Here is a 15086-nt window from a genome sequence, read left to right as displayed (position 1 = left end):
TGGTCTTCACAGATTGGCCAAGAGAGCTGGAAGCTGCCCAAAGGAGGGAGGAAAGGCCCCGCACCAGCACAGCTGTACAGACACAGCTCTGCAGGTCCAGCCCTGGAACGAGCACGTGAAGCCCATCCTTTACACACCAGGCCCACCCAGCCAAGGTGCATTGCTCCCTGAAGAGGTGGAAGGCAGAATTTCATTGTGTAGTTCGAGAAAGCTGTCCTGGAAAAATCCCTCGCTTTAAGGTTACATCTATCCCCCAAACAGCAGGAAAAGCAGCAAGAGGAAAAATCATGCCCCTCCTCCTTGGCTCAGGAGGCTGTGGCTGGACTTTCCCACATGGCCTGATGCTTTATCCACAGACACAAACAAGTCCACAGGATCAGGTTTTAACCAGCTCCAAGTTCAACACACCCAGCATGGAGAAGAACAGACCTCAAGCCCCTCAGAGATCTCCCCCTCCAGCAGACATCCCACCCAGCCCCAGGCCCAGCCTACAAGCCCTTCCTGGCTGCAGCAGCCCTGCTCTCCCTGCCAGGGGAGCAGCCCCAGCTCCTCTGCCCTATGCAGCCTTCACATATTAAACAGCCATTCTCTGCAGCCGGTCCCCAAAGATGCTCTTCAAAGGCACAGAGACCACAGGCTGGGGGGGTGCACAACCCCCACACATGTCTTTGTGTGGACAGCCCAACTGGCCTGACCCACAGCAGGTGTGAAAATTGCCTCCCCACCAGCAGTCTGAGGACAGACCTCACACCCTCTTCTCTACCATGAACAGCAGTTTGGCACAAAGCAAATGTAGATGGCACAGGGAAAGCACAGGGAAACCCATGCTCTCCGAGGAGCAAAGGACCACAGGTTTCTCTTGATCTCAGAGCTCAAAAACCGTGACACACACAGCTAAAGACCTTCCATAAAATTATGGGAGAACTTGTCAACACAATCCAGACGAATTTCTGCTCCAACATCTCTGCACCTGATTTCACTGAGGAGTGCCCCAGCTAAAACCACTCCAGAGCCAGGTTCCTTTTGCCTCACCCAGATGGAATCTTGGAGTATCTCGCTTCCTCTCACACAGGCCGATGCATATAAAAACCAAGTCATGGCTGCTTGTAAGGTCAACCAGTCAATTTCCCTGGAAAACAGCCCCACAGATACTTACAATCTCTAGCCTGAAGTCTAAATCGATGAGACCTTCGTTGAAGAGGCCAAAAGCTTGTGAATTAGGCCTTAGCACTGGGATCCTGCCGAACTCTATCAGCCTTGGACTTATGTAGACTGCTGACGGCCGTCCAAAGCTCTGTAGTTCTGTTCTCTGTTACAGAAAGCAGGCAAGAAAGATTAAAAAAAAAAAAAAATCAAACCCGAACAGGGAAACCTAAAAAGGCTTAAACAGCTCAACCCAGCTCAAGTTATTTCTTTAGGGACAGCTACCATTTTCCAGCTGAAATCCTGGGATTTTGGGGGGAAAAAAAACCAAACTTATGTATTCACCTCCAAATTGAAAAGGATTAAGTAAAGAGAAACTTTCAAACTACAAATTATTGGTCCAAAGGTAGAAGCTTTGCAAGAAATCTCTAGTTAAGATCAGGCTGACAGTTAAACAACTGGTTATTCTGGTGGGGAGAAACCCTTCTCTTTAAGGTAAGCAGCCTGATAGTTGAAAGCAAGTGTTTAGTCAAACTTCAGGCTCCCTGGCACAGCCTGCACTGCCTGTCCTCCCTGTTGACTGGTTTACATGCAGTGCCACAATGGCCCAGGTTCAGATGTTTGGTGCCATCCAGGGAATTTGGCATCACCATTTCCATGTTTGAATGTAGTTTAAATCCTTGCAACTACTCTTCAAATGCCAGCTTTCCTTTCTTCTACAGAAAGCTCAAGGTTCCCAGAAATCTTCTGACATCCTCTTTTGTGCTGAGAGGTAACATTTTAAAAAAGGTGTTTCCAAAGCTAATAGCACTTTAAAGAGTAATTAAAATGATCCTCAATTCCAGCTTAGATGAACTACCTTCTGGGTCAGACACTGACATTGCCACCTATAAGGCACGAGCTGTTTATGCCACCAGTCCCTGCTGTCCTTCTCCACAGCAGCCTGTGCCTCTTTTCCCCGGAAGAATCCCCGCACACTGTGCACCCTGCCAGGACCAGTTGCACGAAGGCACACACCTCCCCTTGCACTCACCAGTGGGTTTCTTGCGTCCCCAAACACGCCGATACAAACATCGGTGCAATGCTTGCCCAATGTTTGGATTTCAGCCATAACTGGAATCTCTGCAGTGCTCCGAGGCTGGACAATCCCACAGGGTCTGGGGCTGGAGTAGAGCACAGGAGAGTCCTCCTCGGGTTCCTAGAAGGGACAGAATCAAATCCAGCTTCAGAGGGACCTCTGAAGAAACTTTAAACTCCTTAACATCCATCCCAACAGCAACTTACACACATTTTTAAAAATCCCCAGGACAAAGGTAAAAGGCACAAACAAGGTGCAAGAATTGTAGGCTTAGCATTCTCAGGGGGTTCTGCAAGGAGGCTGCCAGCACAGGCACTGGTGTCTGTGGATGCAGCAGCTTTTCACAACCCTCAAAGATCTCCCACAAGAAAACACCCTGAAGACTAGAACGTAAGCTCTTTCCTCAAGAGATTAAACTGCATCCTAAAGTTTACATTCAGGTAGGATCCTGTTCTCAGCAGATCTTTAAGACTGAATAGAAACCACCAAGGTCTCATCCCAACCCTTTTCCCCCCTAATAATCTCCACAGTAATATTTGAGAGGAGGAGGTGGATGCGATGCCAAACCTGGGGAATAAGCCCGTAGCAGCCAGGAAGGTGGGTGTTATTCCAAATGAAGAACTTCCTCTCGAACGGCACCTTCAGGTCGCACTCATGGAATCCGCGGTTTTGGGGGTACACTTGCAGCTCAGGAACGAAACATCTGGGCAAAGAGATGACCCCAAGGGAATCAGAGATACTGAGAGAATGGAGAACGTTGACCCCCAAAGATTGTGAAATGGAGCACAACACATTTGTCACTGTCAAATACACATTTAACAGCCCTATGGTGAAAAATTGCCTGCAAAGTCTTCCCACTCAAACATGTCTTGTCGAGGAGGGGCAAAACCTGAGAGGCAGCACCCAGAGGCTGCCAAGTGCCCCAGGCAGAGCACTTGGTCCCACAGCTGCCTCAGCCCCTCCTTTACTCAAGAAGGTTTGCAAGAACTCCTGTAACAGTCCCAGTGATCCATGAGCTCTGGGGGAGCCTTCCCAACAGGGATCAGTGCTCAGTAAGGCTCCAGGAACACACGACTCTAGTGTCTCAGTAAAAATGACTCCCTTCTCTCCCATGGTGCTGTTTCCCTGCCTGAGAACTCAGCTGTTTGCCCCAGCCTTGGAGGGCATGAGACATCACCTGCCCCACAGAGTGGGAGATCACTCCCTCCCAGTTCCTACAACTCCCCTGGTCCTTCACTCCACAGGTCCAAACACTGACTGTCCCCAATTGCACTTGCTTTTAAAACATGGCAGCCCAGGCACTGACGAGATGGCTCTGCCTGGGAGTGGGAACAGCACCAGGGAACTGCATCCCTCTTGTCATTAAACCGACACCTAGAGCAGCACAGCAGGATGGAATTCTGCTGGAGCAAGAACAACTTTTGCTTTAAGCCTGAGAACATCAAAGCTCAAAACAGGAAGCAGAGAGAAGGGGAAAAAATAGAGCTGACCTGCCACATCAAGGACTCATTTCCCCTCCTAAGATCCTGCCCTCACCTCTCTTGCTGTGAGCCATTTCCCCACTGTCACGTGCCCTCGTTAACAGAACCAGACCCTGACCCTCAGCAGACTGCTTGGTGTGCCCCAAACCAACGCGGGCTGGTTGCAACCCAGCACAACTCCACCTCTTGCAGGAAGAAGGCGAGGAGGCCCTTGGGAAATTTGCTTCACCTCAAGCACCAGGTCAATAAATGATATCATTCCTGGTCCCTTTAGAAAACGACCCAGGACCACGCTGGGCTGTCAGCAGGGCTCCTTTTCACCACAGGCTGCTTTTCAAGCACTGCTGTTCTCATGTCCAGCTGGGCAGAACATGAGGTCATTAAACAACACGTCTCCTTGGGAGCCGCAGCCAGCACACCCTGTGCAAGGCAGTGTGCTGGGGGAGGCCAGGGAAGTGCTGGTACCTGGCCTTGATGATCAGTGATGCCACTCCCTTGCCAAACCACTCCAGGTCCACCAGCAATTTCCGGTTGTATTCCGTCACAGTGTTGGAACACAGGGTCACCTGGTGGAAGAGAAGAGCAGTAAATTCTTCCTTACAAAAGCTCACGACTCACGTGTGATGTCCTCCAGTTTTTGTGGTAAGAAAAGGGAGGATTTTGCCTTAATTCTTCTGCCGCTCCATGTGGAGAGCACAGTCTCTAAGAGTAACAGAAGCCGTCTGGCAAATACCAGATTTGTTAAGCACACCTTGCTATCGGGGCATAGGTCAGCTAAATGAAAACATTAGACTAAAGCTCTGTGCAGCACCGTATTCAAATTAAGGGGCAAATTTTCATCTGACTACAATGACATAAATGCAGAGGAAATCTCCTGACTTGAACAGAATGAGTTCAGCTTTACAGCGGGAAGCTGAAGGCAAAGCGTGGGCCAGCAGGTGCTGGGCAGTTCATGGCTGCAGAGTTTTTTGCCTTCACTGGAGATCCCTGCAGTGAACACAAATCATTCTACTCCCCAGGACAGGAGAAATGAGACCAAGAAGAAAAGCAAACTGCTTTATATAATGACATCTCTCTAACAGCCACCTTTGGTCCTCGTCCGTCCTCTGCCCACTTGCAATCAAAGACATTGCTCTCAAAAACACCAAAATGCCTTCAGTACTTGACCATATGGTACATGATCTCAGCTTGTGATTTTGGAAACAAATCAGTGCTCCTTCAGGAACGTCCCGAGTAACCCAGCTCACAGAGGCCCCACGCCAGTGCAGATCCTCGCTCACACGATGATCAGAGCTGGCATCAGAGCTAAAGCCCTCCCACACTCCCGTGAAGCTTCAGACCCGCTGCTGAAGTGTGTATGGCCGGACTCTTCCCATACCTCGATGTCCTGGTGTTCCTGGGATTGGAGGGTCCTCTCGCTGGGATTCATTGTAAACTCCCGTGGCTTCACAGAAAAATGAATTCCCTCCCTCCAGGAGGGGTCACTGTCGCTGAGTATTTGCTCAAAGCTGCTAACAGCAGGCTGAGTGCCATCGTCCGACACGCGGAGCTTGAACGTCACGGGCACCCGCGAGGTGTTAGTGAGGCGACAGGTCTTGGTGCAGGGAAAGCCTAGGAAAAGGACACAAATATCCGTTTAGGCACCAGTTATGTCGTGACTCCTGGTGGGAATACCCTGGTAGGGTGAAAGCGTGATTGGACTTTGGCTCTTTATTATCTGAACTACAGATTACTGAGAAGCTGCAAGAGGAATTAGTCGTCACTTAGTTCCCTTTAACACTGATTCCAGACTGCAGCCTTGAAAATGCCTGCTCTTAGCCCTGCTCAACACTGCAAGCTTCTCTCTTTCTGATGGGGAGAAGCTCCCTCACCGGCCCCAAACCAGCACCAGTTATTTCTCCCTGATGACTGTGCACCCAGACCGAGCATTTCCTCTGAAAATTCAAACTGTAAAATTCCCTGTTAAGTCTGCCAACACTCCTACCGTTTTCAAGATATATAAACAGTGAGTCGTCATTGAGAAGAAGCTACAGCAAAACAAAGTGAGGATGGAATCAGGAACCAGAACGTGATGCAAAGCACCCTAACACCGTTTCTCTCTGCAGAATTCTTAAGGCGTCTTTTGGTTTGGGCCAAACAGACTGGGCATGTGACAGCTCAGAGCCCACTCAGCTGGAGGCAAACCCGAGCCTTGACCCAACAAGCGGGGACATCGCACCCATACTACTCACTGTGACTGCTGCCTGCAAGGGTTTACCCCACCTTAACTCTGAGATTTGCTTTCCATATTGGAAAGCCAGAGATAGTGCCACGCATGGTGGGGATGTCCTGCAGAGCCCGGACACCAGCCACAACCCGCTCTGCAGTGGACTGGCTGGCCAGCTCTGTGGGGAGGAGACTTCTCCCCAGGCCTGCTCACCAAGAGTCATTTGAACACAGATGGGGGAAAAAAACAACTGCAGGCGCAGCCCAGAGCTTCTCTGTGCCCATCAACAGTAATCACTGCCGGCTCCAGCAGGGACTCCAGCAGGGAGGCAAGAGAAGCACAAAAGGGACAAACACAGATGTCAAAACCTCAAATGAGACTGAGGTCACCACATGCAGACAACAGTCAACAACAGTTAAACAGAAGCAAAGATACAACAGCTGCCTTCAGCTGAAGAGACCTTAGGAATGCGTTTCTACCTGTTGCCTTTCTTGTTTCATTTATTCAAAAGGCAACTTAACAAGTGCCTCAGTGGTGATGCAGGGTGGGGAAGAAGCAGCTCAGGAAAGGCAATTCGTTTTCTTAAAACGTTCAACAACTTCATTGTTACGAGTTTAGGTTTCGTAGTGAATTTTGGCCTCGGTCCGGGAAGGGAGATACAGGGGGTTTGGGGTGGTCTCGGCTGTGCGGGTGGGCTTTTCCATCCGGGGCTCTTTGGGAGCTGTGCCGTGATGCCGCGGGCGGTTGTGAAGTCGGAGCCGAGGTTTGCAGGGGGCAGACCTTCCCGTCCTTCCGCGCAGGGCTCGGGAAGGTCGGCAGCGTGCTGCTGCGGGACGTCGTGCGCTTGGCGCCGGGCTCAGCACCGTGATCGAACCTGCCCGCCTTCCCCGCTTCTGCCTGCTCCCGATTGCCAGTGCCCAGATCTCCTGCTGCCCGTAGTTTGCAAAAGCAGCGATTTCCTCCTTCCTTCCCTGCCCGTGCCGGCTGGGAGGGAATCACTGCCCTGCCAGAGCCCACAGCTCCTCCAGCCTGTGATCATAACTACACCAAAGGGGAAAACGGGACTTGGCGGGTTGGAAACTTCTGGCATTGCATTGTTGTCTGTGCTATCCTGATATACTCTAGTAAAGAACTGTTATTCCTTTTCCATATTTTTGCCTGGAAGCCCTGTAATTTCAAAGGTATAGTAATTTGGAGAGAGGAGGGTCATCATTCCATTCCATGAAGATTGCCACCTTCCTTGGCACAATCTGTCTTTTAAACCAGGACGGAGACACCAGAAAATACTTGGTTCTATTTGATCCCACAATGGCAAAATGCTACCTGAGGCACCTGCAGTTCACACCCTGAAGAGGCTGTTGTGGCAGAACATGAGCAGTGCTGGATGCTTTTACGTTCAAGTGCTCCATTTTGGAGCACACAGATCCCTCCCGCTGCGTCCCAGCGCAGGGAACACTCACCAAAGGAGATGTCACCGAAGTCGAGCTCATCGGTGTCGAAGTGTAAAGTCGGCCCGACGACACACCCCCTGCGATGACAGGGACACAGAAGGAAATGGTTACGTTAAAGGGAATTGCAAAGCCGCCGGCTGTCGTGGCTTGGGGGCATAAATCCTGGTGTCAGGGGCATCGTGCGTTTCAAATCAACACACCACCATGTGCTCAGCACAGCGTCCATGTGCACAGGAGGCAGCTAAAGCCAAGAGGCCAGCAGCCCACAGCCACTGATGGGGCTTTGGACGCAGGGCAGGCAGGAAAAGCCCCCAAGTTGCCGGTGGTCCCATGAGGGACCCTGAACACCCACCCAGACGTGGCTCCGTGCCTCAGATTCCCCATCTGTAATGGGATGGACATAAAGGTGTCCCCACAAACTTCTGTAACCAGCCTTTCCCGCCACAGGTTCCCTGCTTTGCTACTTGGCTGTAACTGGTGTTCCCATGGAGGGGCTTTCTCTGGAGATTTTGACCCACACAATTGTTACAGACAGAGTTTTGAGACAGGAAGCCAGGGGAGCCCCAAACATCCTCTAAAAAGAGCATTAACAGTTCTACACAGTGGACAGATGAATCCTAGAGGAAAGGACCAGCCTGTCACTAGTGCACCAGCTGGCACAGCCAGGAGCAATAGCTTAAACAACCAAACATGGGCGTCCTGAATCCACCACACCTCCTCACCTGTCCTTGAACTCAGCAGACAGGCACTAAAAGTCACCAACATCCACTGAAGGCAGCACCTGAAGCTGCCCAACACGAGTTTATTTCGTGCTTGATGCCCCTCAATGCGCACCCTGCCTTTTGGTTAAAAGTCAAGGACCAGTGAACTGTGTCTTCTCCTGTGTTCACAGGACTGCCCCTGGCTCCGCTCTACACATCTCAACAAGAAACACCTTCTCTTGCTCAAGGAGGAAGCTGCTTATGGAATAACATCCCATGCATGACCAGTTTGGGGGAGGGACAGAGGAGAATCAATTATTTGATGGTGAAAGGTTCCCTCTTGATTTCCAAAATAAAAATAGCAGCACTTTTCCTCCAAAAGCAAAGCCGGTGCAATCGTTTCTCTACTATGGGCAGACCTAGTCAACACTTTTCTCTTGCTAGGTAATACGTTACATGTTCTTTTTAATCCATCTCCCTTATCTTATTGGGATAATCAACTGCAGATTGCTTTCATTTCTTTATTGCCCTGATCCAGTGCCTCCCAACAGCAGCAGCCTAGCTCCAAAGCTCCAGAGCAGCCAGCATCAGCTTTCCTGCTTACACTACGTTATCCTACCAGCACACGCCTCAGGCTAGCAGGGACAAGCCCTCATGCTGCTGTGGTCCTGAGGACTGAGCTCTGCCTCCCCCATCATCACCCCTTCTCCCTTCTGCAGGGCCAGGATCATGGGATGAAGCCCATGTCCTTGGGACGGTTCCTGCTGCACAGCTCCCTGTCTCCCACATCAGGCTTTTCCTGGCTGTGGAAAGGAGGTAGCAGAGCACTCTGCACAGGAGCTCGGAGCACAGCCTGTCTCCATGCATGGCCATGAGAGGTGAGCTGAGGCTGCTGCTGCCCCTTTGGGATGGATTATTAACAGAAGTTTTTAAAAACACTGCTGCTGGTGGAGAAGCACCCAGGCTGGCCCATCTCCAAAGCCCTGGGGGCCTTGCTGGGTGTTCAGGGGGGACATCCCAGAGCAGCTACTGCCCAAAGCTGATCCATGCCACTGCCTGCCATGGCCCAAGGCAGAGGGAGATCCCTGCAGGGAGGAGTCATTCCAGCTCCCGGGTACCACACGGGGCAGCAGGCAGCCCCACACTAAGGCAATGCCAGGATCAGAGCAGAGATTGAGACCTCAGGAAACATCTTTTTTCTCTGCCTGGCCCCAAAATGAGGTAGGTGAGAGATGTCCCAGAGACAGCTACAGATGTGCCCACCCAGAGTAAGCTCCCAGAGTCCTTACTTGATGGTCAGGATCACAGGCGTAGGAGATCCAGCCACACGGAACTGGAATGGTTCCTCAAACCGCCCCAACACGGCGGCATCCAAGGAGATCTGAATAGTCTGGATCCCACCTGGTGCAATGAGGCCCTCCTCGGGTACAAACTTGAAGCAGCAGCCCACTTTCGTGTTTGAAGGGATATAGGTGAAGGGAGCATCAACAACTCCTTTGTTCATCAGTTTCACCTGCAGCAGCAAGAAAACAAAATGCAAGTACACGTGAAATCTTCCCTTCTTGGGAGTTATTTTCTAATGGCGCAATTAACACCCAGAAAAGGCAGAAGATGCTTTGTGCTGCTGGACGGCAGAAGTCAAAAAAATACAACAGGACAAGTTCTGCCTTTGGGTTTTCATGTGAAGCTCACACAACTCCACATAACTGGAGTCACCCTGGGGTTACCCCACGGACACAGAGCAGTCCACCTCTGGTCAGTATCACCAAGCTCATTCAGACCTGGCCCTGAGAGCAACGTGGGGTGATTGCAGCTGCGTAGTGAATCACCACAGAGCTGCTGCTGCCCCAGTCAGCACAGCTCCAGCAGTACCGTATCTACGCATTTACCTTTTCCCATATCGTGAAAACAATACACTGAGAAGGAGGCATCAACATCAAAATGTACAGACAGCGCCATCTTTTGGTAAGAAAACTCAACGTGTCTTTCTCTTCTACAGCCAAACTTCTGAAAGTGTCTGGCATGATGTAGTGCCTCGTTTTCTGCCTCTTTCAGTTGCTCTCTCTTTTTCTTTTGCAAACTTGACCCCCAATAGGGGGGAGGCAAATAGGTAGAAAAATCTCTTGCTTTATTCCCAGGAACACTTTTCTCTTCCTAGAGCCAGAGATGCACCAAGCCTGAAGTGTGGTGAGGGATTGGACAGCAAGGGGAAGAATCCTCAAGCCCTTTGCAAGGGCCTGCACTGAGCCAGGAGGCTGGATGGCTTTCCTGTGACTTCCAGGAATGAGCAGGAGACACTTGACTGAAAATTGTTTGCGGTGGACTGAAGCTCAAATGTAGCCAGTTTGTCCCAGCTGCTTCCGAACAGCCCAGTACAAAGGTGCCTTGTGTCTGGTGCTGCCACAAAAGCCTCTGAACAGCTTTTTGACCCAGTGTTGGGTCAAAAGGGGTTGTTTTGCAGGAAGCCTCCCAGCTGATCCCTAGGGAAGGCTGCCCAAAAGAAGGGAGTGGGGCTTCATGAACAACAGACACATTTTTCTGGACCCCCCCCCTTCCCCCCCCCGCCCAGATTTGACCAGTACATCAGATATTCCCTGCTCACAACTGCCCAGGTTGCCAGGAATTCCACAGCTCCACCAGGCTTGCTGCTGCCTCAGGAGCCATCAGGATCCATCCCATCCCCTGGTGCTCACCTCATGCGTGTGGGCGGTTTTGACAAAAACTTCCCCGAGGTTCAGGGTATCACAGCTGAGTTCAACCAAGGGTCCGCGGCCTTCCCCTCTGAGGCGCAGGGCCAGCCTGCTCTCACGGCCTGGGGAGAGATGTCCATTTCAGTACAATAATTCCCTCTGTTCTACTGGATTTTCCAGGCTGCCTCAATGCTAGTCCCTGATTCTGAGCTGCATGCAACCAGCTCTTGATGCTGCAGCAGAAGATATGGACCCTTCTCTTCCCTCAGGAGATATCCCCTGGGGCTGACTTGCAATTTCTAACCCATTCCTTGGGCTGGTTTCCAATTTTAGCCACCAGTTTGCTGAGTTTAAAACATCTCTGGTGTCCTGTAGTGACAGGCCAAGGAGTAATAGGTATAAATTGAAAGAAAGGAAATTTAGGTTAGATATTAAGAAGAATTTTTTTACTGTGAGGTGGTGAGACACTGGAGTAGGTTCCCCAGGGGAGTTGTGGAGGTTCCAGCCCTGAAAGTGTTGAAAGCCAGGCTGGATGGGGCTTGGAGCTACCTGGTCTAGTGGGAGGTGTCCCTGCCCATGGCAGGGGCCTTGGCACTAGACAGTCTTTGAGGTCCGTTCCATCCTTAACGTACTATGACTCTAGGGTTTCCTCCCCATGCACTTAGAGGAGCTTTGAAATCCATTCAGTGAAGGCACAAAGCTCACAAAGATTTGGCAATTGCTACCTGGCAAACTGCCAGGCAACAACTGCCAAACCACCTGGCCCAGCAGCACAGGACTGCTGTCCTCCACTTCTGACACTCGGCACTGTGTTCTGTTTGCACAGACTGAGAGCTGCAAGGTGACAATTCCCACACAGGGAGAGAAGCAGGTGCTGGCCAAGGGTGGTCCTTCTACCAACACCCTGGGCTCAGCGGGGCTCAGCCTCCGCTGGCCTGGTGGTGTCTGGAGGTGATCCAGGCTCAGGGAGCACATTTCTAACTCAGCTGCGACTGCCTGATGGTGGATCCACGTCAAATGGACCCATCCTGGAGGTCAGTGGTCTAGAGGGGCTTAGTGCTTGTTCACTAAAGCTGTTCTGCTCTGCAGCTCCTTGGCCTTTGAGGAAATGCTGGCAAAGCCGTGCCATGAAAAGATCTCCCTGCACTGCCTGGGTTGTTCTGGGATCAGCAATCCAGACACAGGTGTTCCGAGCCCTGGCCTTGCATGGGAGACTCCCTGGAAGCTGCAGGGACACTGGGGATGTGCCAGCACTGCCCTGCTGACCAGGAACTCTTCCCAGCAGTTACATGGGAGCCCAGTGGGCTCGGGCTTGCTCCATGGCTTCACTGTGGGTGAGAGAAGCAGGGCAAAGGAGCTGTACCTGAGATGTCACAGTAGGCCACACTCTGATACTTCAGTGCTTCCAGGGGTTTAAAGGTCACCTTGATTTCAGCCGAACAACGTGGCCCAATCTCTCCCTCCTGAAACAGAAAGAGACAGAAAAAGATTTATCTTCAAACTTCACACTTCTTGTTTTCAACCACTCCTCTAAGCCTTTCTTTAGAGCATCAGTGATGAGTGAACAACATAAGGAGCCCAAGGAAACACTCTAAACCCAGCTCAACACACCACTGGGCGCTCTCAATGCTCAGCTGATCAGCCCCCACTCTCCACAATGTTCCTGCTGCTCTGACACAAGCTGCTGGTCTCATCATGCTGCAGTCAGCTACAGTGGTATCTAACTGCCATTGTGCACTGGTGGCTCTTGGCCTTAGATGGGCCATAGGAGTAACCAAGAACACGATCCCCTTCCTTGGAAATAAAAATATTAGTTTAACCTTTTTTGAAAGAAAGCAGAGGTTGGGATTATTCTAGGATTTACTCCAGGATGAGAAGGCATTTTGCACTGTGCAGACACCAGGCATTCATCATCTCTCACAATGCCAATACTCAGAATCAGGGCTCTGGCTGATGGGAGGACATGGGCGTTTGCTTGCATAAACAGAAAAAGAAAAGGTTTACTGTCCCCATGTGCAAGAGAACTCAAAATGCCCATTATAACCTCCCACCCTTGTGTCCAGGCTCACAGACGACACTGGGAGACTCACAAACAGTGCGAGTCGTGGTTAGAGGAAGGGACAGGCATTTCTACGATTAACCTTGGGCTGAATTTGGCCTCCTTTTCCCAGCGAACCCTTGCATGCTTCGTGTCGATACGTGAACTGGCAGTGCTCCAACACACTGTGCTGAACCCCACGCAGCAGCACGCGTCGGGGGAGCCCCTACCTACAAAAACTGCTCCCTGTGGACACTTCAAGGACACGGAGTGCCCTGAGCTCGAGCCCTGGCAGCAGAGCTCAGCTTTGTCAGGCTCTCAGCCCTGCCTTGAGCCTGCAGGGCAGAAATACTTTCAGCAGTGAGCTCTGCAGCCGCACCAGAAACTCCATGTCCTCCCTCTGAGCTCACCGAGCCAGCTGAGGACCTGCTGAGTGACCGCACCCGGGGGAAGGGGCGGGGGTAGGGTGGGCGGGAGGAGGAAGAGGAGGAGGAGGAGGAGGAGGAGGAGGAGGAAGAAGAGGAAAATGAGGTTCTCAGCTATCACTCACCATTGGCTCAATGGAAAAAAAGTCATTGGAGAACAGCAGGGGGTCTTCTTGCACCTTTGCCTTCTCCTCCTGGACCTTTTTGCTCAGGAGGGCGGTGCGATTTTCACAAAAGCCCTTCACCTTCTTTATTTTTTTCTCCTCCACGAAGTCTTCCATCCAGACCTTTGGTGGTGGCTCCAGCAAATCACACTGCCTGCAGCCACAGGGAGAGAAAAAGCCAGCAGGTCATTTAATATATTTGCAGAGAGAAGCGGAAGTGCGGGAGAGCAAAGCGCTTGGGGAGGAGCGGCAGCTCCCCAGCAAGGGCTGACCCCAAGCCACGAGGGTCCCAACTGGATCAGAAGATAACTTGTTGTGCACTAGCTCAGCAGGTAGCTTTACTCCACACTTGCAAGCTCAGGAGAGCTTTGGAAAGCCAGCATCCCTCAAGAGAATCTCCTGCCTCAAAGCCTCTGCCAACACTGAGCGAGAATCCACCAGCCACCTCAGCTGGCTTTTCCTACCACTGAGCTGCTCGGGGGAGGCAGATAAAGATCACGGAGCACCCACTGCAGGACTTCCCTGGGAAAGGGAGACAAAGCTGGGTTGTGGTTACGTGTTACCAGCATCGCTCTTTGCTTCTTCCATTTTGGACCTGCCCTGTTCCCTACTCTGCCTTTCACAAGAGCATCCCAGAGCACTTCCAAAGGAAATTGATGAATTCAGGCACCGCATCCCTTCAGTGATATCCAAGGTTTTATATGCATGAAAACAGAGGCTGTGAGAGGGGAAGGGACTTCGTGGTGCAGGAGGGAGAGAGCAAACTCCTGGAGAGATCATCTTTTCAGGATCCAGAGCTTTTTGGGTCCCATCCCAGTGCATGGTAGTAGAATGGCCAGAGAGTGAAAGGATCCTGCACTGGCTCCTCTCATAAAAAAAAGTCCTCTCTGCTCTGAGATCTCAAAAGCATCTCTGACAGCAGGAGAGTTGGCCTTAGAGCTAACACCATCCCTAAGACTGGAAGTAAGGAAAAACAAAATGTCCTGGTGACAGTCTAGGACACAAACTGGCATGAAAACAAATGTAATTGGAAAAAATCCACAAAACCAAAACCAGGTTGAAGTTTACTTAAAGAAAACCCAGTTTCTTCTGAGGGGAAAGTGGATCACCTGGGATCCAGGCTGAGGCAGGCAAGTAGGAAAAAATGGAAATAAACAGCCCAGGGAAATAGCCAGAGGTGGTCATGGGATTTTCTTTTAACATACAGAGCTCGTATGGAAGTCAGACACTGTGTAAGTAGACAGAGAACAGTGGAGAACCAAGAAGCCCAGGGCACTAAAGGACCCTCTTGCCATCCATTCAAGCGGGTGAGGCTCGACCTCCTGTTCCTTTGCAGGTGATTTAAAATGGCTCTGGGGAGTGCAAGCGACCTGGCCCGCAGCAAACAGGCGCTTGCCGTGGCAGTTCTGGCACAGCAGTTTGGGCACAGCAGTTTGGGGACAGCAGTTTGGGCATGGCACTTTTGGCACGGCAGTTTTGGCACGGCAGTTTTGGCACAGCAGTTTGGGCTGGCAGTTTGCACAGCATTTTTTCATTTTTGCGTGGCAGTTCACACAAGCAGGCCGAGCAGAAAGGCTGCAGCCACCCACCCTCCTTGTGTAGCGGGCTGTGTCTTTTGGTTGGTTTTGAGGTGCTTGCCTTTTTTTTCCTTTCATCTTTCTGCCTTTTTTTTTTTCCCCCAGCAAGTTTACAAATGATCAAAAGTCATT

At 51.2% G+C, this 15086-nt stretch overlaps 1 protein-coding gene across 1 annotated transcript in view; it reads right to left on the bottom strand.

Annotated features, from left to right (window-relative positions):
- LOC136295682 (hydrocephalus-inducing protein homolog) overlaps positions 1–15086 on the bottom strand; it is a 76262-nt gene that overhangs the window by 45372 nt on the left and 15804 nt on the right. The window contains exons 8-17 of the mRNA XM_066194265.1: positions 13339–13531; positions 12114–12213; positions 10754–10872; positions 9350–9573; positions 7369–7436; positions 5081–5313; positions 4168–4268; positions 2789–2924; positions 2177–2341; positions 1157–1309 (exon numbers count right to left, since the gene is read on the bottom strand). Of these exons, the coding sequence (XP_066050362.1) occupies positions 1157–1309; positions 2177–2341; positions 2789–2924; positions 4168–4268; positions 5081–5313; positions 7369–7436; positions 9350–9573; positions 10754–10872; positions 12114–12213; positions 13339–13531 (1492 nt within the window). The remainder of the gene's footprint in view (positions 1–1156; positions 1310–2176; positions 2342–2788; positions 2925–4167; positions 4269–5080; positions 5314–7368; positions 7437–9349; positions 9574–10753; positions 10873–12113; positions 12214–13338; positions 13532–15086) is intronic.

The sequence above is a fragment of the Chamaea fasciata genome, unplaced genomic scaffold (assembly GCF_029207755.1).
Source record: "Chamaea fasciata isolate MVZ Bird 193981 ecotype frontalis unplaced genomic scaffold, bChaFas1.0.hap1 SCAF_12, whole genome shotgun sequence".
NCBI classification, from domain to species: Eukaryota; Metazoa; Chordata; class Aves; order Passeriformes; family Sylviidae; genus Chamaea; species Chamaea fasciata.
The sequence above is the reverse complement of the archived record's forward strand: the minus strand, read 5'-3'. Positions and strand labels throughout refer to the sequence as shown.